At 37.9% G+C, this 24,630-nt stretch overlaps 1 protein-coding gene across 1 annotated transcript in view; it reads left to right on the forward strand.

Moving 5' to 3' along the window:
• myo9aa (myosin IXAa) overlaps positions 1 to 24,630 on the forward strand; it is a 174,342-nt gene that overhangs the window by 11,238 nt on the left and 138,474 nt on the right. The window contains 1 exon segment of the mRNA XM_038289842.1: positions 20,651 to 21,622. Coding sequence (XP_038145770.1) covers positions 20,741 to 21,622 — 882 coding nt within the window. The 5' untranslated portion in view covers positions 20,651 to 20,740.

Genomic DNA, 24,630 nt, shown 5'->3' on the forward strand with positions numbered 1-24,630 from the left:
ACAGCAGTTAGGTTAATACCGCCATCAAAGACATCTCTTTATGCAGACAGGGCACCTGAGGGAATTGGCTTTAACTGATGCTGGTGCATAATTTCAAAGGGATGATCTTCCGTGCATTATGCATAAGTTAGGCTGTCTTTGGACATAATTTCTGGACTTATTATGAATACTCTAGGTATATGCACAAAACTGAAAAAAGAAAACAAATTTCAGCGTATGACAGTGTTTCTGGGACCTCGGGTATACGCTGGCTAAATCGGTGTGACAGGGTCAACACATACTTTTGGAACAAGAAGTTGATGAAAACCAGAGTGGGTCTAGTAGTTTTTACATCATTGTAGAGCAGGCTTGCCCAAAGTCGGTCTTCGAAGGCCGCTGTCCTGCAGGTTTTTGAGGTTTCCCTGCTTTAGCACAGCTGATTCTGATGATTAGCAACAGCCTGTTAATCAGCTATCAATGAAAATCAGGTGTGCTATAGCAGGGAAACCTCTTAAACCTGCAGGGCAGCAACACTCAACGACTGACTTTAGGGATGCCTGCTGTAGATAATGGTCAGAAGAATATCATGGATACAAGTAGCTGAGCAGCTCTGTGATCTCTGACGTGTTCAGAGTAGAGCCACAACCTCTCCTCATCAAAAGGGCTTGATAGGGATCTGATTGATCCTAGTAGAGGAGACCTCAGGGCAGGTCCCAAATCTGCTGGAAACATATATTTCCCATCTGGGAATAATCCTGTTCACTAGTCTTTAACGCAGTTATGCTGATATTTTTGGTCTGCTTTTTGTGTCTGGGTTTCTGTTCTAAATGGGAGCAGTGTAAAAGGCATCCAGCAGATCTAGCTATGGAGATGGAAAGTTCAGGCTCGTGTGGGCTCAGTAAGACTTCATGTGAAGGGTTTGGCTGTTCTGACATTCTCAGCTGAGACAATAAGCTTTTGTTCAGTTAAGGAGTTTGTTCACAATGCTTATTTCTGTGGATTATTGACCCGGTTTAGTGGAATAAAGGCATGAGAACTTAACAAATTGATCTGCAGATATGAAATGCTGCAGTTAAATATTTCACCACCGGAATATTATATGTACTAGGGCTGGGCGATATAGAAAAAAAGCTTATCGATAAAAAAAAAATGCATATTGATCGATATCGATAATTATTGAAAAGATTTGAAACCATATTTTATGTGCTGCTCTGCCTGGACTCTTTATAATATGGCTAAATGATTTCATTTTAATAAAGAACACAAACACAGACTTTGAATTAAATCTTTATTTAACCAACTTTTTTTAACCATAACAGAATTGTTTTAAAGAAAAATAACTTAAGAGACCTGGGTTATGTTATTAAATACTGACAAAGAATAAACTAAAGGGACCAGAAAAGTGAACAAAATGAATATAACAAGTAAATAAATGGACCCCCACCCCCCCATCCCCGCCGCCCCCATTCTTCTAAGCTGCACCTGGTTCGGCTTAGTTTCCTGCTTTAACCTGAGTTATTACTTTGAAGTTGCTGGCCCCTCAGCATTTTTCTCTCAATTGTTAGAACTACGTGGGAAACTGCCCAGAACTGAAAATATAAATATATTTTCCCGAAATTCCCGAAGATTCCTCGGAGGAGAGCCGCGCCAGGGATTACACAGCTCGTACTCCAGCGGGTGTGAGCGGCTGAGATGATAGAAAAAAAGTTGGTTGTGTTATCAGACTTCGTTTTCACTGGTTCCCTACAAATTTTACAGATGACTGTGGTTTGTTTTTTGCCCGACTTGCCATGACCTAAATACTGCCAAACTGGCGAACTACAATAACCCTTCTTTGGAACAATTTCCTCCGCCTCTCCTTGCTGCGACATCTTCATGTGCTCTGTGTTGTGGTTTGAGAGGGCGGCGCTTTGTGACGCCGTGCCTGGGTCCACGATTGTGGTTGGTTGGGAGGAAGTAGCGACTAGCATAAACCTACATGCTAGGCTACAATGAGAAGGAAGGAAAACAGCGTTTCTTTTTTATCGAACTTTTATCGACTCTCTTTTTTTCTATTGCGCCACACGTCTATCGATCGATATATATCGTTATTGAATTATCGCCCAGCCCTAATATGTACTATGTTAACATCCGTATTAAACTACCTTCGCCTTCATATAACTTCTTGAAAGGAAGTTTAAAGCAATATATTCTAGTAGCTGAAATGTGGAGATATTAGTGACACTGGTGCCTTGGAGGAAGAAGATCCTCGATGGATCTCCTTTCAGGCGGTTGCACCGACTCTCTGGAACAATCTCCCGCTTTGCTTGCGCTTACTTGATTCTGCTGTTTTTAAGAGCGAACTGAAAACCTATTTGTTTAAGAAAACATTTAAATTCTAGTAGATCAAGGGTTGTTTTATGACCATGTCTTTTGTGACTGTAAATGTATTGTAATTTTGTGAAGCACTTTGTGACCTCTGTCTGTGAAAGATGCTATATAAATAAACCTTACTTACTTACTTACTATCTAATCTATTTCGGCACAGTTTCTCCCTGTTTATGTGTTGTGCTTTCAAGGTACTCTGGCTTTCTCCCACGGTCCAAAAACACCAGGGAATTAATTATTTAGTTACCCCAAATGTAACATAGGGATGTGTTTTCACTAGAGCAATGCGGAAATGTGGAATTTTTATTGTACTGAACAAAATTTCTGTGAAAAGTCTGTGTAAGTCTAAAAAAAGCCTATGTCTAGTTGCTTGCCTTGTTTTGACTAACAAACCCTTGACTCTTGGGAACACTGCTGCTTCAATGACTAAACACTTGAACAAGATAAAGAAGGCTAAATACAACAATAACTTGCTTGTATCATGAATCATCATGTATCATTTTATGATGTGAATTAAAACATAAGTCCTCCACTCTCTGTTCCTTCATTACACATTCCCACCAATATCTTCCATGCCCCCCCCATCCTTGAGGCAGGCAGCCAAAATCAGTGTTATCACACAGCAGCTCCTGCTGTCTCTCCTTGGGCTGCGGCTCCGTCTGAACCTAAGGGCTCAGATTTCAAACGGCCTCCGATCTGCTGAGGGCAGAAAGCAGGCAAGTCATCCCCCATCCTCACAGAAGACAGCGAGAGCCTCTGTAACGCCTCTCTGTAATTACAGGTCGAGATTTTTTCCCCCTAATACTCTAAACAGATGTGCTTTGGATAATTCTGCAACTTAAACCGGGCTTAAACTGGATGTGGTGTCAGTACTAATAGCTGAAAAAAGTGAAGCCTGTGTTTACTCTGTATTTAATTTAGATGAAAGGTTTTTACTGTCACTCTTAAGCTCTGATAAGTATTATCAAACTGCTCTTTATTTAGGAATTAATTGCCTTTTCGTTAGACGGAGAATCACAAAACAAATTTGCTTGGATTAAATTTACCTTGACAATGTTGCATATAGTGGCTTTGTTAGAGATCTATTTGTTTACCACTAAACTTGTGATGAAGAAACATGGAAAAGTTGTGGATCTTCCTGCACCCAGTGTTCTAGAGTATAACTTCTGAAAATATCTGGGTGTCAAACAATAAGAGTGAAGCAGTTTTAACCCTTCTAAAATCCATAAATTGTTCTGATTTGACTTCTCCAAGCATCATGTGCTGTTTGTTATGCTTGAAGCTCCTCTGGGCTTCGCAATGCAGCAGAAGCATCTGAGATTAACCTTTGTGCCCATAATTTGCCCCAGTTGCTTGATTTTTCTTCTTTCTAAAGCACTATTTGGATCATGCAGTGGTGAGAAAGTCTTCATCCCCTTCATTATTTCTTATAAAACAGTCACACAGTTTTTCAGATCATTAAATAAATGAAACAACAGAATATGCTGTGTTTTAATTATGGTGTTCCTTTCAAAACGTAAAAAAAAAAAAAATGCGAAGGAGGGATTTTGGCCCATATTGGCCTTGCTGTTGTGGTTTGCATTATTGCACCTCTGCAGAACCCTCCTTCTTCAGTGCAAACCTTTTATTATCTGTCCAGTGTTCTCACATACTTTGCTTATATTATTGCATTTGTTTCCTCTAAATACCTAAAAAGATGTGGATGTTTTTGTACCCTACTCCTACCTAATACCTACCTGACGTGGCAAGGGGTTCCTTGCTTGTCTCTCCATGGATCAACGCTGGTGAAAGTTCTCAGTCATCCAGGTTATAGTCATTTGAATTGAAAAAGCTTCCTGGATGGTAAATGAAACCTCTTTAAACTTGGAAACAAAGTCCAGTGGATTGTTTTTCATTTTCCTTTTTTGGAACTTCATCAATCACGTTGAAGACCCCTGCTCTAAAACATGCGATTTGCAGATATTTTGCCAAAAGTGTGCGAAATACAAATATGTTGTGCATTTAACCTCCGTTATCCATAAATGTCTTCTATCCAGAACTCATCGAGTGGTTTTAGTTTTAGCTTCAACTGCTTCCGATTCTCTAAAAAAAAAAAAACTCCTATAAAGCACCATTTGCTGTCCATTTATGAATTGAAAAATGATATTAAGAAATTAATTGATAAGCAGTAAGTTTCAGTTCTAGTTTGGTACGTCAATGACCAGGGTGTTTTTGCCTTCTAAGTTTTTTTTTTTGTTTGTCTCTGACCTCTGTCCGGTTTGCTGCTCAGTACTGCTCGCCTCGGCATCAGCTAAAACTAGAATAGGAGTGTATTTTTAGCTCACCAGAGAGCCACCATTGGGATGCTTGTGAAACGTGCTGTGGCTTCTCAGATGGAGTCTTTGGAGTGACGGTGATCTGCTCAGATTAATGTAACCCAGCTGCTCCAGGTGGAATCCAGCCCCTTCTTTCTTTGGCTTGCATGTATTTGTGAGACTCTGCATATGTAACATTGCTTTCACATCCATGTGTTAGGCACTTAGAAGAGGCCCATGTTTTTGTGATCTTTTGAAACAGGAATCTAACCACTTTTTTTTTTTTATTTAAACTTCCAGTGAACCTTTAAACTTAAAAGAAAATGGGACCAAAAGGCAGCTGTTAATGATGTACCCTCTGTCTGCTGGAAAACTTTATGCAGGGTGGTGCACTTTTCCCACTGTATCAGCCAAACGAGTGTGTCATATTGATGTTTCCAGAGCTGCCTTGGAATCTAAAAGGAAAAAAAAAACATTTTTCCACTCTCTACAACAATAAAACATAAGCATGACGTGACCCTAAAATCTGAGACTTCTGTTAGACTCCATATTTTAGCCTAAACCACAGTTTTTACATCATATCTTTTTGGTTTTTGGTTTGTAATTGCAAAGTCACATTTGTTAAGTAGAGCTGAAATGGATGTGTTGGAAAAACAGAGAGGATAAGAAGCTGAGAACTAGATTAGATCTATTAATATCATGATTATTATTATTGACATAGCATTTAATTACTATTGGTTCCTGGAATCAATAGCTTGTTGAATTGGATTGACTCCATGATTGTTAGAAACGTGCAATGTTGGCCACTTAGATGAAAATATTTATAACCTCTGTTGTTCAATAAACTTTAATCTGAATGGATAAAAAGATAGAAGTTAGTTTTCATGTTAATAGGCTTATGTTACCAAAGGTGACCGAGCCTCTGTTGTGGCAGCGTTTGATTAACTTTCCCTGTCATGTTTGATCTGCCAGATCAGTTTAGGCTTTTCAATGTTTGCTAAAAAATATTATTTTCTCTCTTGGAAAAGATTTTAATTTAAATAATTTTCTTGTTTTCTCTTATCATTCATGCTATTTTACATGCACAGTACTTTGGTCACCTGCAGTTGTTTTTAAAGGAAAAGTCCAGTCATATTCAGAATTTAAACTTCTGAAATTTCTTTAAAAATGAAATTATTACAAACTGTTCAATAAATTATAAGTGTTTTTAATTAAGAGTAAATTTCATTTTAATGTGCTTTACTGGAGATCCATGTTTCTCAAAGAATACTACTGCCAGCTACCGGTTTGTGACGTCACAGTGCGGTATCGGCTGTTGATCAAGTCCCAGTGCTGTATCTGGTGTTTGTCACAGAGCGCTATTATCCAAGTCATCTTGAAAACATTTTTCTTCCAAATTTTGGCTATATATGATGAGTTTTTTCTCTGGCCAGAGGTTCGATGGTAAATCCTTCCTCTTCAAGATGGCAATCCAATGATGAATGAATCAGAAAGGTGAAATAACAATTTTTTTTTTTCACTTTTACCCGATGTATTCCAACATCCAACTGCCATGCACGTGGGCATTGTCAGTTTAACTATAGCTCTGGTGAATTTCAGTGGTGAAGTCCTCTGGAAATCTTCAATAATTGTTGTTGATTGCAGATGTGTCTAGTAGGTTCCATTTATTTTGCTTGTAAAGCGGGGAGAATGGCGCTAGGCTTACCGCACCGTGACGTCACTGCTGGAAGATGTCAGGAGTGAGATGTTACTATATTTGGGCAAAATTGGCCGCTCTCAGATCTCTAAATTAATTAAATCACAGCAAATGTATTAGTTTTAGGTATAAATAATGAACCATTGATTATTCCTTGCTGACCGGACTTTTCCTTTAAATGTGCTCTATAAATAAAATTGGAGTTGAGTTGTGTTGTAATTGTATTTTATTTTTTTGTTACTTAAAGGTATATATGTTCTTTTTCTGGGTGGATCATCAGAATAAGTGGTCCTCCTAATTGCCAATCATGCTGGTGATAAGTTTACATAAGGCCGTCCTACGGGCTCGTCCCCATTTTCACTTACCGGTGATAGATATATAGAGAAAAAAATAGCAAATCTTCTTTTGCAAAGTAAGCTTGTATGAGTGATGAGAACAGCAACTTTTAAACAGAGTGTGCACGGGGAGAAATGTACTCGTGCATGCTCTCGCACACGTTTAATAGGTGTTCCCTCTCTGGAGTGGGTACAGGGTTGTGCGTGTGCATTTTTTTTTAAAGCGGAGAGGGTGGTTCTTTTCAAAAATTTGCGAAAATCCTCCACTTTACATTTAAAGTACATGGTTAATTATTCGAGCTCACTGCTCAGCTAGCTACGCAGTATTCAGCTTCTTGACATGCTACCTGTAGTTTTCTATCTAGAGTTTCAAAACTCATCTTGATAACTTTCTTGACCTCTTCATATTTCCAGACAGCCAAATGTGTCTGTCTTCTAATCAATGCTGCCTCTAATAGAAGAAAACTTAAAAAATATGGTACTGGCCTTACTTTTTCCTTCCCCTTAACTTTCCATTAGTATTCTGGGATAGAGCCCTCTGTGAGCAGCCATGTTTTTAAAACAGCCTCCAATTGAGTTTTTTGCAGTGACTGGCTCCTGGAAAGCATCAAATAAGCAGATTTCCCTGTGAATATGTTAACAATAGCATAACAATTCTCAGATTAAAAATAGAACCTTTTTGGCTTCATGTAGCAAACTACCTTTAAGTAACTTTTTTTTTTCTACAAGCCACGGTTACCACAATTGAGTTACCACTGCATTGAGTCAAAGTAATGTTTTGCTTTTAATCTTTGGGATAATTGTTATGAAGGCTGCATCATGCATCATTACACAAGGATGCATCATTTGTTTGTGGCACAGTTTGTGCTGATTTAGGTTAAACAAGATATTGATTTTCTTGTAGAGAAAGTTCAAACTTTAATTTGACATTTCTCACATCTAAAGAACAGCTGTGTTTAATAACAATGGTGTGATGGTGTTTTTGTTAAAGCCCCCCACAGTGGGACACTTCCTGTTTCACCCAATGCTGCTGTCATTGTCCTGGGAGTGGACACAGGAAGTGAAAGTCTCCATGGCAACAACAGAGGAGTGGTGCTGTTTACCCGGATCGGTGTTCCATTATAGAGAACCTGCAGTTAGCATTTAAAAAAGCTGGTCTTTGCTTTAATAAAACTGCAGTACACTGGTTTAAATGAGTTTATGTTTCAGCTTATTCACCTGATCTAGATGGGAGCGTGATGAAGCGCTGCACAAAGTCAGAAGGTTCACAAAATGAGACATGTTGAAAAAGGAAGCTGTTATTTTTTTCAGGTTATTAACATGTTTAAGTTTGAACTAAAAAAATTTTTATATCATGTTTTAGACAAAATTTGATTGGTAGCATTTAAAAAAACCCGAAACAAAAAAAAAAATATTTATATATATATTTCTGTACTAAAAAGTTAACTCTGAGTTTATTCTTAACTCCCAGTTAGCAGATCCAAACGACTGTTTCCCTTCAGCGTTGTCCTTGGGACTTAAACTGCACTCACTTGATTTCCTTCCTCTGTTTTCCCCCATATTTCTATAGGCAGCAATAATAACTGGATCCTTGACAGAACATTCATGCCTATTTAGAAAGCACCCTGGGCACGTTCCTTAGTGTCATATTTTCATGCTGGTTGTGTGTCACCTGCTGACGTTTGCTTGCAGGAATGTGGAGGGAGTCGATCATGGCCTGAGCGCTCCGTTCAGACTGACCTGCCTCAGATATCCGCTGCTCCATAGGCCTGCAGTCATTTTTAATTATGTGTGGCCAGTGATTCAAGCTCAGACTTGTTGCTGCGTGTCATCAGTGTTTTAGTAACAACTATAAAACCTCAGCAGGAACTGTGACTAATTTCAGTTACAATGTCTTTGTTCATTATTTAAGCAGTTTAAATATCTTTCCACATTATTTCCCGTGGATGACTGTGTTTATATGGGAGGAGTATTTGTCTTCCAATCTGCCACAGGTCAGTGTGCCCCTGGGCAAGGCACCTAATCCCAGGTTCAACTACAGCTGCAAATGTGAGACCTAAATGTTAATCTGTGTGGTAGTAATTTAATTTGACATTAGAGAAGCTTTTTGAAATTATGCCTCAGTAAATGGTTGCTAAATGAACACTAAATGTCTGTGTGCTCCTGTTTTGCCATCAATGTGAGGACCAATTACCTGATTTCACCATTAAATTAACGACAGTTTGTACCAAATTAAGAAAAATTTTTTGGCTCTCACTTTGTTTTTTGCTGTTAGGTTTAGGACTTATGTGCCAGCTGAGTTTAGGTTAAGGTGAGGGTTGGTTATGCACAGGTAATGGTTAGGTTCAGGGTTATTGTCAGGGTTATGGCAAAGGAAGGGTTGAAAATGACTCATTATCCCCACTACATACAGCAAGATCAGAATAGGTGTGTTTTATTTTCAAAACATTTTTTAAAAGTTGTGTATTTAAAAAAGACCTCGAACATCATTTAGTGCTTTGCTGTTTTTTTCACATTAATTTGAATACTGAGTCCATTAAGCATTGAATCTATAGATCTAACTGGTCTGCTTCATAGTTGAAATAAAACACTTGTCACATTTTGCTTATTTTATGTTTTTTAAACCTTTTTTCTTCATTTTTCTTCTTGTTCCAATTGATTATGTTTTCTGCCATTAAATCTATATGCAGATTGAGCAGATAGACGACCTAAATCCTCTTTGGTATGGACGATATTCTGCCTGAGAGGCTTGTTTGAAATGGATGGTTAAATTAAAAAGACATTCTGTGTGTTGATGCTTGTCAATATGCTTATAGTTGAAATGTCGAAAGAGATCATCCATCCATCCGTCCGTCCGTCCGTCCGTCCGTCCGTCCGTCCGTCCGTCCGTCCGTCCGTCCGTCCGTCCGTCCGTCCGTCCATCCATCCATCCATCCATCCATCCATCCATCCATCCATCCATCCATCCATCCATTCGGGTGAGAGGAGGAGCAAACCCTGGACAGGTCACCAGTCCATCGCAGTGCAACATCTATGCATCTATAACAATTTGAAATTAACAAGATAAATACATTGTGAAGTAATGAAACTGATTTCCAAGCCTTTAAACCAATTATTCCAAAAGTATAATAAATGGCAAATAGTTTATAGTAATTCAACACCAATAAATAAATTAGCGTATTTGTTAAATATATTTATAGTCAAAATTCTATTCAACATTTATTCTTTTTCACATTCTACCATAAACAACAAACACCAAGTGTATTTTTTATTTATTTATTTGAATTGTAAACATGCAAACTCCATGCAGAAAGACCCCCGGCTGGGAATCGAACCCAGAACCTTCTTGCTGCCCAGATTATCACCACTAAAGCTAATAATGCTAATAATAATCCCATTATTTATGGTGAATCCTGATGATTTTATTGGGTAGAAAAAGTAATTTTTACTAATGTTTCTTCTCTTAGTGCTGTAACCTCATTCCTAATTCTTCGTAAGATCTGCTCCAATGTATTTCAATGATGTCAAAGTTTAGATAACAAAATCAAATATAACATATTTTATATTGTTTTGCGAACCATGTTTATTTATATAGCATAGCAAAGGAATAGCAAGCACCAGCCAGCAGAACAGTGTGCAGAGCTTGCAGAATTTTCAGCCTGCAGCAGCCTCCCCCAGCAGGATCAGATGGGTGGCTTCCAGGGAGGCGTCCTGTGGTGTTTACATGCTGTATGTTTATTATCTTTCTTTTATAATGTGATTGCACACATCATAAGGGTGCATTTATTGTTAAAAATGTGAAGAACGTTTACCGTTTCTGATGGAATAACCCTGGAATTGCCACCATGTCTCATACAGCCATGAAGACTTTGTAGAACTAACTACTCAGATTTATGAATGCTTAGCATGCTGATGCCAGGCTGGTTGTTAGAATTAGTCCCTTTCTCCCTTCTCGCTCTCACATTACCACAGCTCACATTTCGGAAAACTAGCATCCTATCATTTCTGTCCGTCTGTGTTTGATGGCTTCTAACAACTTCATGTTTGTACTCTAGCCTGTGTGTCTGCCTGCTCTTGCATTTCTTTTCCCACGGTCCATTTCCTCTCCTGTTTTCCATCTTTCAGGATTCCCACCTAGGTGGTATTTCAGATTCAGACCATTGCTTCCTGATTAGGTGGCCGAAAAACATAGAGATTTAAATTTGAAGTATCAGTTAAAATTATATTCTTGCTCACATTTATGAACTTGATGTACCCAAATGAAAAGCCAGTTTTATACACAAAGCGCAACATTAATGTAAAAATGGCAAATATCACGATTTTGCTTGAGATTTTAGTTTTTATTTTGAGTTTTGATGTATTCCATTTTTTAAATCCTTTATAGAACAAGTTACTGTTTTTAATCACTTGCATACCGCTTACAAATGGAGTCTCCCCGTCCCTGAGTGAGGTCTAGAAGCACAAGATCTATATCCAGCCATTCAGCAAAGATGCTGCTACATGACTGTACATCTTATTTTGGTGTTTGACCAATTAGATGAGCCCTTGAATGATATATTACTTACTAAAAAATGTTAACATGTCAATAAAAAAAAAAAAGATTTAAAAGCTTGAAAAGTTAAAAAGTAAAGTTAAAACATTAATAAGCCTACTTAACAATTATATTTAGTTTTATAAACTAAAATGTGTGTCTTTCACTCAGTGTTTTTTATGATTTTTTTATAGAAGTACTTTTGTTATTTTTCTTAATATATTCGGGGAAGTTGGCCTTTCTTGTTATTACATTGACATAAATTTTTGCCATCAAAATATCCATATTTTTTCAATGTTACAAAGGTTATAAGGTCTTGGCTTCCAATAACACTATTGGCTTGAAATTTCTTTGATTTTCAAAGTATTTCACTAAGTTCCCTATAAAGGGTTAAGGATCATAGTACATAAAAGTATGCTGCAGGTTGTTTGATAAAGGAGCTTTAAATCAGTAAGTGTCATGCATTACTCCCCATTCATCTATACATTTTTTTTTTTTTTTTTATGAAATCTAAAATAGGTTCCTCAAAGCCGATGAATGTTGGATTTTTCATACTGATCTCTAGTTCTTTAAGTATTTCCCCATGTTTCCTCAGGAGATATTGGCTTATTTCTGTCTTCTAAAAAGGGTTTTATAGGGAGCTGTCAAATCTATCACTCATTAGATACACAGATTAACCCTCCTTTGCTTAAGGCACAAAAAAAGCTACAGCAAGAATATTGAAATATGCAGAAATATTTACTTATCTGGATTAATTGTAGCATGATTTGAGTTTATATAGAGTTTCTGCAGGGAGTTGTATCGACTGCTTTCATCACAGCAGAAGAGTAAAATTAGTCCAGTGAGGAAAAAAAGCAACTCTTTCCTTGAAAATATAAAAAAACGTGTCCTTTTATAAAGGTCGGTTGTTTTTTGGACCAATGCAGAAGATAACAGAATTACATTTTGGCTTAAAAAATGCAGCTTTGTAATTATTACAGCAAATACATTATTGGTGCTTTAGTGTGTCCTAAAATGAAACAGCAGTCACCTGAGGACACACGATCCTATTGTTGTTAAATTAAATTAACAAAGCATGGTTACTCACACCTCTTCCTTTCTTTCTGCATAATAAGTCGCAGGGTTTCATACCTTGAAAGCTAAAGGTATAAAATCCAGTTAAATCTCTGGCTTAAATCATGAGACGGTTTCTGTGAAAATTATTGTGGGTAGATCCCTTTACAGTAGCTATTTCTGGGAGTTCATGTGTGTAAACTAAAGCGCTCTGCTCAAGGACAGAAAAATCACTGCCTGTTTTACCGAGGTTTTCTAACATGGGTTGCATTGCTATTCTTTTCATGTTAAATCAGCTAAATCCAGTTAAATAAAACTTGTCTATTTAAAACTTGTTTATTGGTCCTAACATTGAATTGCTTTTTGAAAAAAGCCACTTATGGTGTTTTAAAGAAGGATTCCTAAAACGAAAGAAAAATGCAAAAGATGGTGGATATGTTTGCTTTATGGGATATGGATATTTGTCGAAATTTACTGAAAAAATAAGTGCTTTTTTTAGGTTATTCTGTTGAGGAAATTTAAGGCAATTATTTATTAAAAATACTGGACAAAAGCTAAAACCAAATGAATTATAAGCTGCTGGATAAAAAGAATGAGATGTTAGAAACACTAGTGCAACAAATAAGCAATGAGGTTTTTTGAAAAAATGTGTATTTGACCGGGTGAGTAAAATGCTCTTCCAATGGGGTGAGTATTTTAGCCCTTAAAATTAGATAAATATATCGACTTTTTCTTCAGTAGCAGCCATTCAAAAGCAGCCATTCAAAATGGCCCTTCCCTGTCAAACGTCAGCCGAATGGCAGCTTACTTCCAGCCACTGGAGTGACCCCATCTTGCATATCTTTTTTTTGGTCTGACTCCACCCTTTCACTGAATTACAGAGTCTGATCAGGACATAACGCTTCTCTTTAGATCTTAATGTCCGCAAATCATGCCAGAATATTTTAGTACAAAGATTGATGTTTAAAAAAGGAAACTTAGGGGACCAGCCAAGGATAGTGGGGACATTTTAAATTTCTACTACTGTAACATAATGACATAGTTTCCTTCCTATTTCGTGTGTAAAAATCGTATTCCAATGGAAGATCATTTTACTTACCTTCTCAGATCAACCACAAATAAACTTATTTTAAGAAAATATTTCTTTTTTATTTATTTGATTTAGCTATTAATTTGGAAAAAGAGAGGAAAGGCATATTACTGAACATTAGACAATGTAAATATGCCAGATTATATTTTAATTTCCAACAGCATTGCTCCTGGCAGGTTGATTTTTTTTTTTTAAATAAGTGCATCTTTTCTTGAATTGAGGAGGTAAGTGAGATACTATGACAATGGAAGAGGAAAATGTACATTCAAAATAAGAAAAAACTGTTGCATTGTCTTATTTCAAGTGCATATTATCTAATTCTATTATTTTAAGGGTAAAAAAAAAAGAATTATATTGGCAAATAATGTTTACAAACTCAAATTAAGGCTAAATAAAGATAATTTAATTTCATTTTTGGATGGTTTTTGCAGTGCGCACCATAAAGCTAATCACAGTACAGACCAGCATTAAGTTATAGACTTTAAGAAAGAAACAAAAGTTATTTTTACCGCCCTGCTCTCACTGATATTGCACTGATTTCATTAGTATTGCATTGATCCCAGTGGTATTGCACTCATATATTGCACATAAAATAAGTAATAAAACCTGTACATCTTCTTACTTTTTGTTCACTTTTTGCAGTGAAGATATTTAGTTTTATGCATGAGTATCTGATCACATTCTAAAACCTTTACGTTCACCAGAAGTATTACTTTAAATAATATCTCGGTGCATTTTTTCATATATTAGAGGAAAGCTGAAACGGCTGACATTAAGTTAGCAGATTTATGTTATCCAGGTTTTCTGTTCAGGGCGTATTGTTTGTCATGATGTTTTAAATTGTTCTGGAATGAAAGTGCTCTAAAGTTTAGGTCCAAAATTTGATAATAACTGTAATTTAGAGTAATATTTCTTTCAGAGATGAATGCAGGATCATTTGTACGATCATGCAATCACTTGTTAGGTCACCATACAGTATGACTAGTTTCACACACTTAAGTCGTCTGTTGTCGTGCAGATGAGCAGATGATCTTTAAGTATTGTATGAAAAAAAAACAACTTTTTCCTCCATGGTTTGGTTGTTTTAAAGGTCGCGCTAAGCCTGTAATCCAAATGCAGATAATTGCCTCCAGCCCTCTTCTGAACTATGATAGCATCTGACCCAAGTTTAACTTTAACAATAGCTCAAAGCAGGAACTCTCATCTTGTGTGTTTTACAAATTCAATATTTACCTCATGTGAATTCCAGTGTTGCTTCTTTCTGGTATGTTAGTTGAGATCGTATCTGCACCATCTGCTGCGTCTTGAGGAAAAAAAAAACGCTCAAGATTTAAGGTCCGATAAGCCGTCCGTGGTGCCTTAACGCTAACCATTCATGTCATGTAAGGGGATCTGTTTCTGGTTCAGTCGTTTTGAGCAGAAAGGAGACGAGGAGAGGCTGGAGTTGGTTTCCTTTAGCCGTGCAAACCTGACAGCTATCCAGATTAAAGCTGTGGAGACATGATAGGCAGGAAGAGGTATGAGATCATTTCACCTGAACGTCATTTGTTTCTTAATTTTTTGCCATTTTGTGCATGATTGGGCGACAGTGGTTTCGGGTGTAGGAGTTTGCCCTGAAATTCAAGGGTTGACGGTTCAAGCCCCGGCCCCGGCTTCCAATATTACTGTCTCCTTGGGCAAGACGCTTCACCTGCGTTGTCTACTGATGGCGGTCAGAGGGCCCGGTGGCGCCAGTGTACAGCATCCTCGCTTCTGTCAGTGAGCCCCAGGGCAGCTGTGGCTACAATGTAGCTTGCCACCATCAGTGTGTGAATGACTGAATGTAGTGTAAAGCACTTTGAAGTCTCCTGACTCAAAAAAGCACTATATAAGAACAGGCCATTTGCCATGATTGAATGATTAAAACCACAATTTTGCAGATTTTTATTTCATCATCAATGTTACATTTGTCTGTTTAATTAGAGCTGAAACAATTAATCGGATTAATCAAGATTAATCGATTATTCATCTAATTTATAAATCGATTAATTGATAACTGGAGTATAGAGACTCTAAAACATGTCTTTAGCTGATGGAATGACTCATTTAAGGCAGTAATTATATAAAAATTGTAACAAGAAATATATAAACATTTTGCATTTAAGTAAAATATGTTTTCATTTGTTAATATGCTCTAGCCAGAACTCCTCAAGTGTGAAAGTTTTAGCTTTACCTGGTTTAATTTCATAAAAACTTTTCTTTAAGGAACTTTTGGCTACCTGATCACTAATGGATTAATCTAAAAAATAATCAACAGGTTAATCGATTTGTAAAATAATCCATAGTTGCAGTCTTATTGTTAATGTAGCGGTATATGTAAAAAAGCAGTTATGCATTATTATTATTATTAAAGGAAATCTGCAATCAACCAGAATTAAATTTTTCCAATCAAACCTGAAGGAAAACTGAAAAATGGGGCCAATGACCCAGATTTAGCTCTCAGTGGGCCTGTGATTTTGGAATGCCGATGGAGTTATGGTTGACTTATTGACTGCGAGTTGCTCTGATCTGGTTGCTTTAAAAACGAGCCCCAATCACCATCCCTTCACCACCTTACTTGATAGATTGAGGATTAGATGTTTGTGCTGAAGTTGCTTTTTCTCCAAACGTCATCTGTTCATCACAACAGACATCTCTACTTCTGTTTAGTCTATTAATCAATTGGATTGATTTATCCTATATTTAAAATTTTTTTGTGTGGAAAATCTGGATTCTGAGCCTCGATAACTCAGAGTGACATTAGTTCATCACATTTTCCCCTTTAGAAATGTACTCATAATTGATAAACTAGCTCAACATAAAATCACCATCTGCAAACATTTAGTGTTTTCATAGTTTGTCATAAAAAATGATTGTTTTACAATATTGTTGCATTGTTGTGGTAATCGTAGCAAGGACAATTGAAATCAAAGCTGGTTTTTGAAAGAATTTTGTCATTTTTATTAAACTTATACATTTGGTTTCATATTTGCTTTTAGATTTGTTTGGTAATTATTTGACATACAAACGTGTGATTTTAAAGGTGTTTTAAAGTAGATGTTCCTGTTTTCAGTGAAAGTTTATTTTTTCCATGCCTCTGTACCTTTCTGGAAGCAACCTTACAGCTCTTTCCAGTAAAGCCAACAGCTTACTACTATATGATTCATTTAAGTTTCACATTCTTAAACTTTCTCAGTGATAGATGGGATGGGGGTGCAGACTGCAGAGATCGGTTGAGCATTTATTTGGGTTCTTGCCTGAAGGAATATAACTTCAGTTAGCATGCCCTGTGCCATCTAGCACTGACACAATCCTAAATCCCCCCCTCCCTCTCCGTTAAGTAGTGAGCTGACCATCTGTTCAGGACAGCAGGTCACAACTTGCTGCTTAAAACATGCTCTCACGGTTGCAGACGCAAACTAAAAGCTTAACCAGGATGACAGAAGCCCTTTCTACACCCTTCAGTTTACTTTGCTTATATAAAAATACTTTATGCCATTATATATATAAAAAAAAGACATTTCTTTCTTTGTTTTTATTTTTCTGCATTTATAATTAGGAACCTTCTTTTATGCAGAATTTTATTGAGATGTGAGTTGTATCAGAGTTACTGAGCTAACGCCTGGCAGGCTGGATGCAGGCTGACAGGGTGCAGCTTTGGCTTTTCCATGCTTACTCCTCTCTGTGAACCAGAGTTATAATAGTTATTAAAACTAGCAAAAAATCAAAAACTGTAATGGAGAATACATTTTGACTTAAAGAGAAACTGTAATAATAAAAAAAAAAACGTATATTAATTGAAGCTGTATTTTGTGTAGGGCTCTTGATTTTAACTCGATTGATAATCTAAAATTGATAATCTGGACGTAATCCATGGAAATGCTGGTCAAGATCAAATTATTGAGGCGAGATTACCAGGTTGCATGTCCACACTGTTTCAATGGTCCATATTTTCACTTTAGTAGCTAATTCCTCTGGGTAGCTGTTATTTAAATTGTTTATTGTCCCGCAATGGGGAAATTCATGCTCTGCATTTAACCCATCCAGTGTTCTGCCACTGTTGGTGCCCAGGGAGCAGTGTGGGGTTAAGGGTCTTGCTCAGGGTCCCAGAGCGGCAGTATGTGGGAGTGTGTGGGACTTGTACTCAGAACCTTCCAGGACTCAAGCATCAATGCTCTTGTCTTATTTGAATATTCCAATAGGCATGTTGTCTACTTGACACACTCTTAGTCAACTCTGCCATTTTATTCTGGTTACTTATGTCCATATAAACAGTATGTTTTAATTATTTTTAGTTTTTTTTTATTTTTTTTTTTTTATCCAAAGGGCATTTCACTCGCTGCGTTATTTTTAATTTTTTTATTATTAAAAATTATCACAATTTAAATTTTTGGCAAAATCGTTCAGCCCTAGTCATGCAGTTTAAATGTGGTGGCTTAAGCAGTTAAACCTGCTACTTCAGCGCCGTTGCAGCATTTCCTCTATCATTGATCCCAGTGGGGCAGTCCCACCTCTGTAGCACCACACTCCCCTGGGCTCTGCACTCTTTGCAAATAGCACCAGAGCACACTGAGCTCTTATTTCTCTCCGCTCCTCTACTTTCTGCTCTCTGCCTGCCCTGTGCTAGTCGACCCGCTCTCTGTGCCCCCCCTCCCCCGCTGGCTCTCCATCGATCTTCAGTGACATGTTCGGCAGACTTCAGCTGCTGAGCTACTTATTGAGTATGAGAAGTATGGAGGCAAAACACACATTGCAACCTTGAGAACAAAAAAGTATCAGTTTTTGTGGAGCAGCCTTAACACGACAGGATGGTATCTTCATTCCTTGAACCTTTTGAAATGCCTGGTTATCAAGTACTGAAACAAAATACCATTGTGTCCCTCAGCCTTTCAGTACGGAAGAGGATTAGGGCCACTGAAAAAAAAAAAGTAACTGATTTTTATTTATTTTTTTTTTCAGTATAGTATGGGAAAAAAGTCAGAATTCTGACTTTAATGTCAGAATTCTGACTTTTTTCTCAGAATTCTGACTTTAATCTCAGAATTCTGACTTTTTTCTCAGAATTCTGAGATTAAAGTCAGAATTCTGACTTTTTTCTCAGAATTCTGACTTTAATCACAGAATTCTGACTTTAATCACAGAATTCTGACTTTAATCACAGAATTCTGACTTTAATCTCAGAATTCTGACTTTAATCTCAGAATTCTGACTTTAATCACAGAATTCTGACTTTAATCTCAGAATTCTGACTTTAATCACAGAATTCTGACTTTAATCTCAGAATTCTGACTTTAATCACAGAATTCTGACTTTAATCTCAGAATTCTGACTTTAATCTCAGAATTCTGACAATAAAAAAAGTCAGAATTCTGAGAAAAAAGTCAGAATTCTGAGAAAAAAGTCAGAATTCTGAGATTAAAGTCAGAATTCTGAGATTAAAGTCAGAATTCTGAGAAAAAAGTCAGAATTCTGAGTTTCAAGTCAGAATTCTGAGAAAAAAGTCAGAATTCTGAGAAAAAAAAGTCAGAATTCTGAGATTAAAGTCAGAATTCTGAGAAAAAAGTCAGAATTCTGAGTTTAAAGTCAGAATTCTGAGAAAAAAGTCAGAATTCTGAGATTAAAGTCAGAATTCTGACTTTTTTCCGTACTAAACTGAATTTAAAAAAAAAAAAATCAGTTAACTTTTTTTTTTTTTCAGTGGCCCTAATCCTCTTCCGTACTTTCAGAATTGGTGCACTAAGCAAAAATAATTTATTTTAAATTGTGAATGGGACTCATTTGGAAAAGCAAAAAACTGGCACTGGTACTCTATTATGTAATTGTAAAACAAAGAGATGAAAATGAACCAAAATTAATGAAAAACAAGCGTCTTACTGCAGTGTTTTGTGTCATTGATTGCAATATAACTTCGCTTTTCATCCTAGCAATTGATGCGAGGAGCTTCATGTGGCGAGAAGTGGAGCTCCTCTGGAGTTAAAGGAGTCTTTGCAGGTTGATTTGGGCCCTCTCTTTGGTGCTTTTTGTAGGCATGCGCTATCGAGAAGAGACCCCACTTTAGAACCCTTTAGAGGGACCATATGCCCCATCTAGTCCTGGGATAAACTGCAAGTCCGCCATGTGGAAAATTATGGAAGGATGGAAAGCTTATATACTGTGGCGGTCCATTGGTGTCTCAAAGGACACATGAAACAAAGTCCAGACCAGGAGGAATGGCTGAATTAAACTGTGTTGAAACTTATAAGGCTTGCAGTGGTTCTAAGCTTATTAAAAAATATGACAAAAGATAAGATCAGAAGGAGCTGTTTAGGTGGTTGTGATAGTTGCATTAAGGAGGTGAGGGGGTTATCTTTGAGATCAATCCAGCTTCTTTATAACTTGCACAGCAAACCTTGAAAGAACAAAAAATGGGAACAATGACTCATTCAAAAAAACGAGAAATTTTGCTGTTGTTTTTTAATCTACAACATTATAGTTTAAAGAAATAGAAAAGGGGGAGATTATTCTATATAAATATAGTACTTCATTCACTAAAGGTCAAAGCCTCTCAAAATAGCTTCAAATATTTCGTTTTTTAACACTTTGAGGACTTTAATCTTCACAGTGTTGCAGTAATTTACAGCCTTTTGTTATCCAGTGTGAAAATGTTGCCACCATTTGAAAGAGTTTCAGTGTTAAAAACTATTTTGTCTCTTAACTGTGGTGTTGTTTGCAACATTTATGAGGGTGAACCATCTCCAGTGTGATGATTAGAAATAAATCAGAGTGGTAGAGATCCTCTTAGCAGCTTGGATGCTTTAATTTAGCCTCGCCTCTTCTCATCTCTCTCTGTGACCCCCTGCTCTCCCTCGGTGCCCCGTCACCCGGCGTTAAAGCAGGAACTTTTGAATAGTATGATTGTGTGAAGAGCACAGAGGATGGCAGCTGCTGCTGTTGGGATCTGTGAGGAGGTTATGTGAGCGTTTGCAGCGGGTATGAGTGTTAATGGTTATCCCGCAGCGCCTGATGACTTATCCTTTATCCAGTGTGAGTTTGCATGTAGGGTTACTGCAAAAAAAAAAAAGTTACAACGCTTTAGCAGATTACGTAACAACCCATGAGGGTCTCGTGTCATAATCTGGTACATTTCGTAACCTGGTGGGTGTGAGTGGGCTGTGCAGAAATCCCTGACTGTAAAGCAGTTTAAACAAGTTAATTCATTTTACAGATGTTGAAACTGGTGTATGTTTTAATAGAAGATCTTTTGTACTGATTGTTACTGATCCTTTCTTTTTTTCTTCTCTTTTGCAGTGGTAATGTCTTGAAGTAATGACCTCACCAGTCCAGTGAAGGACGTGCCAGTACAGGGCTGCTCCCTCTAATGGGAGCTCCTGCTGCGCCATGAGTGCTCGCGATGGCGTTGGTGGTGTTGGCATGGGCACCCTGGGCCGACGGCATCGCTTTGAGAACTCCGAGTTAACGGTGCGCATCTACCCAGGCGCCCTCGCCGAGGGTACCATCTACTGTCCAATCAGTGCCCGCAAAACCACCACAGCTCACGAGGCCATTGAGCGCGTTATTGACCGGCTGCAGTTGGACCGAACCAAGTGTTACGTTTTAGCTGAGGTGAAGGAGTTCGGTGGGGAAGAATGGATTCTGAACCCCAACGACTGTCCCGTTCAGAGGATGATGCTCTGGCCCCGGGTGGCTTTAGAGCACCGCCCGTTATCTGGTGGCGAGGATTACCGCTTCCTCCTGAGGCAGAAGAATCTGGATGGCTCTATCCACTATGAAAACAGCCTCCAGATGTGGCTGCAGGTGACGGAGGAGAGAAGACGCATGGTGGAACGCGGGCTTCTGCCACAGCCCCATTCTCAGGGCGACCACGCCGATCTGTGCTGCCTGCCGGAGCTCAACGAGCACTCGCTGCTGGACAACCTGCGCTTACGGTTCCGACAGGAAAAGATCTACACTTACGTTGGAAGCATCCTCATTGTCATCAACCCCTTCAAGTTCCTGCCAATCTACAACCCCAAGTATGTAAAGATGTATGACAATCACACGCTGGGAGACTTGGAGCCGCATATTTACGCTGTGGCGGACGTGGCTTACCACACCATGCTGAGGAGACAGAGGAATCAGTGCATTGTCATATCTGGGGAGAGCGGCTCTGGCAAGACTCAAAGCACAAACTTTCTCATTCATCATCTGACTGCCCTCAGTCAGAAGGGCTTTGCTAGTGGAGTGGAGCAAATTATCCTGGGAGCCGGACCAGTATTGGAGGTGAGAAATGCACTTTTGTCCTTGATTAACAAAATAGTTGGATCTCTCTTATATGAATAGAACTTAAGGTCCTTGTGTATTTATGTTTTCTTTGGGGTGGTGATGCTATTATGGCGGGATAATCCTATTTTCTCTAATACCTCTTTAGCGTTCAATGGTTTGGTATTATTAACTACCTCGACCAGGGGGGGATTTACCTTTAGGCAAAGCTAGGCAGTTGCCCAGGGCCCCAAGTTCCCATAAAACCCCTTTTACATGTATGGTTAATACAGCTATCACTTATTTGTTCACATTAATTATGTTTTTAATACCGTAAAAAAATGTTGATTTTTAGCAACTTTTTAGACCCCTCTAGCACTTAGATTTCAAAAAAGCGACTTTTTTTCTGCTACTGGAGCCGTTGGCGACAACATATAAAAGCACCAAACTCTGCCCTCCTGAGCAAATAGATTGATAACCCCGCCTCCTGCTCTCCTCTATCTTGTCTGCTGTCATGATTCATGCAGCTATTATTTCATCCAAATAAAAAATGGAGAACAGAGAAGCAGATCATGGCTTGTCTACAGTAGAAAGAAGGACTGGGTTATTTACATGTTACTGAAAGATGGACCGGTTTTAGGCATTTTCTTTCCAAATTTACTACATTTTAGTTATTGGTTGTGGAGAGAGAAGTAATAAATTTCTCTAGTTTTTAAAAGCAAGGATTATATTCGACACAAACTGTGAAGACCTCACATTTTAAGGGCATCAGTAAGTTTGATACATTTCATTTCAGAGCTGATTGGGATTGTGAGATCTTTTGGATCTGGTTCAACCAGATTTGAAAAGATTTAATGAACCTTGATAAAATATTTTTCCCGCTAAAGAAATGAACTTAATCTAGTCTGTTTCACAATCTCAGTCTCTTTCCAACTGTTTTTTGCTAGAACTTTAGAAAATAGTGTATTTATTTTAGAGTTATAGTTTAGACAGTTGTGCTCATCGCAGCTGCTACCACACTTAACATTACTTCTACAATGCTGCTTTTCTGTTACTATCTCTCTTTGCTCTTGACTTGCATGTTGGCACATCCAGAGATTTAGTGCAGTTTCAATCCAGCTGTGTAGGGATTATTCAGAGCGCAGAGGAACTGTTTCTGTGTGCAGGCTGTGAATTATCAATGGTGTCGTTTTAGATTCTTTTCTTTTCTTTAGAGTGGAAACAGAGTCTCAAGGTGAATGTTGTAGAGGCCCGGCCAAAGGTTTGTGAAGGAAACTGGTTGTTTTCCCATCACTCAAGACATTCCACTCATTTTCTTTTCTTTCTTTTTTTTCCTTTGGGGACCTGAGACTCTGATACAATCCTTTTTATAATCTTTGAAGAGTTCACAACTGCACATTGTTTTTTTTCTTTTCTGTTTGCCTGGCTGAATTCCTGAGAGTTGTGCAACATCGATCAGCGGTATGCATAATGGTGCCCTTATGAAAGGCAAATATGGACTATGTTAAGATTCTTGTGAGATGTCAAAGGGTTACATTGCTCACCGTCACACTTCCTGGTTGCTACATGTTTACTTTTGGTCCGCTTGTTAAGAACGAGGCAGTGTCAATCACTTCTATGGGTTTAAGCTGCTGAAAAAGGAACGCTTCACTATGATTTATGACGATTCACCAGATTATGAACTTGTAAAAATCCTTTTGTGTTTTCTTCCCAAACATAACTGCCTGAAGTTTGAGAAAAAGCTATTGAAGCTTTAAATGGAGCTGTGCTTCTGGTTTAAATGAGTTGAAGGTTGAGATTTAGGAAACTCTTCAGGTGTGTCGGGTCAAAGCAAAATATGAATGTTTAAAAGCATTTTTACAAAAGCAAAGCAGGTATTGTGGAGGATCTGTTATGCTGCGGGACTGTTTCTCTTCCACAGCTTTTTCTAACATTGTCAGAGTAAAAGGCTTCATTTAAACTAATTATTTTTAAATAAAAAAAATTGCCAAGATTTGTAAAATCAAGAAAAAAGAGGGGGGAAAATTGATATAATTCCTATTTATAGCAAAAATTATTTAAATGAAATCATTAGCTATTTTTGTTATCAAAGTCAAGTTAAAACTATGACCTCAGAGGCCAAGTTCAAAGGTAACATTAAAGACAACAGTTCAGGCGGCAGGTAGCTCCAAACTACGCTTTATTGCTTTCGTTTGGCAAAAGGAATGCCATTGGTGTGTGTGACTCCCAAGCTAATGTGTAAGCACATTGTGTTAATCAGCAGTGCCCCAACACGAGTGAGTAGCTCTGAGTGCAGAGGAGCTGCCCTTAATTGTTTGCACAGAGAGATTGCATATCTTCCCTGCTGGTGATTGATGCCAAGACTGGAGCTCCTGTGCTTCTGCAGGGAGAGATGGACGAGAGGAGTGCAGGAAACTTTTACTTCAGTGGGATCATTTCCCGTTCTGCTTCTTAGAGTCTCTTTATTCTTTTTTTTTTTTTAAGGGATGTCCTATTAGGATTGGAAACTATGATTTCTTTGTAATAAGGTGGATATTTGCTATGTCATAGTATTATTTAAGGGAGTCTAGTGTTAAAGCTCCTCAAAGTGCTGGAACCTATTAGCTGTTTACTCAGGAGGAGTCGTTCTCTTGCTTCTTGGTTTGAAAGCAGCCTGACCCTGTTGACCTCAGCTTCCTAATCTCTCGAATGGAGCATTGTGGTGTCATAGGCATTGTGAAAGACTATGTCAGGTCTTATTATTCTGTACGGCTTTTCTCAGTGAGTCTGGGAGAATCGGTTTCTTCTTTCGTTCCTCTCACTTGTGGAGTTCCTCAGGGATCTATACTGGGGCAAATTTGTTTTTAGTTGTGATTTGTATTTTGTTTTTAGGTTCAACTTTAGAATAAAGCAGAGGTAACCAAATCAGCAGGGTCCAAATAAAGACAATCATCAACCAGTAAAGGTCCAGAGACATTTTTTATTATAATCTGTTAATTTAAACATAATTTAACACTGAAATAAAATTTGGTTTTTATGCATCCATGTTA

Source organism: Cyprinodon tularosa, unplaced genomic scaffold, assembly GCF_016077235.1.
Source record: "Cyprinodon tularosa strain WSP-4 unplaced genomic scaffold, ASM1607723v1 ctg272, whole genome shotgun sequence".
Classification (NCBI taxonomy): domain Eukaryota; kingdom Metazoa; phylum Chordata; class Actinopteri; order Cyprinodontiformes; family Cyprinodontidae; genus Cyprinodon; species Cyprinodon tularosa.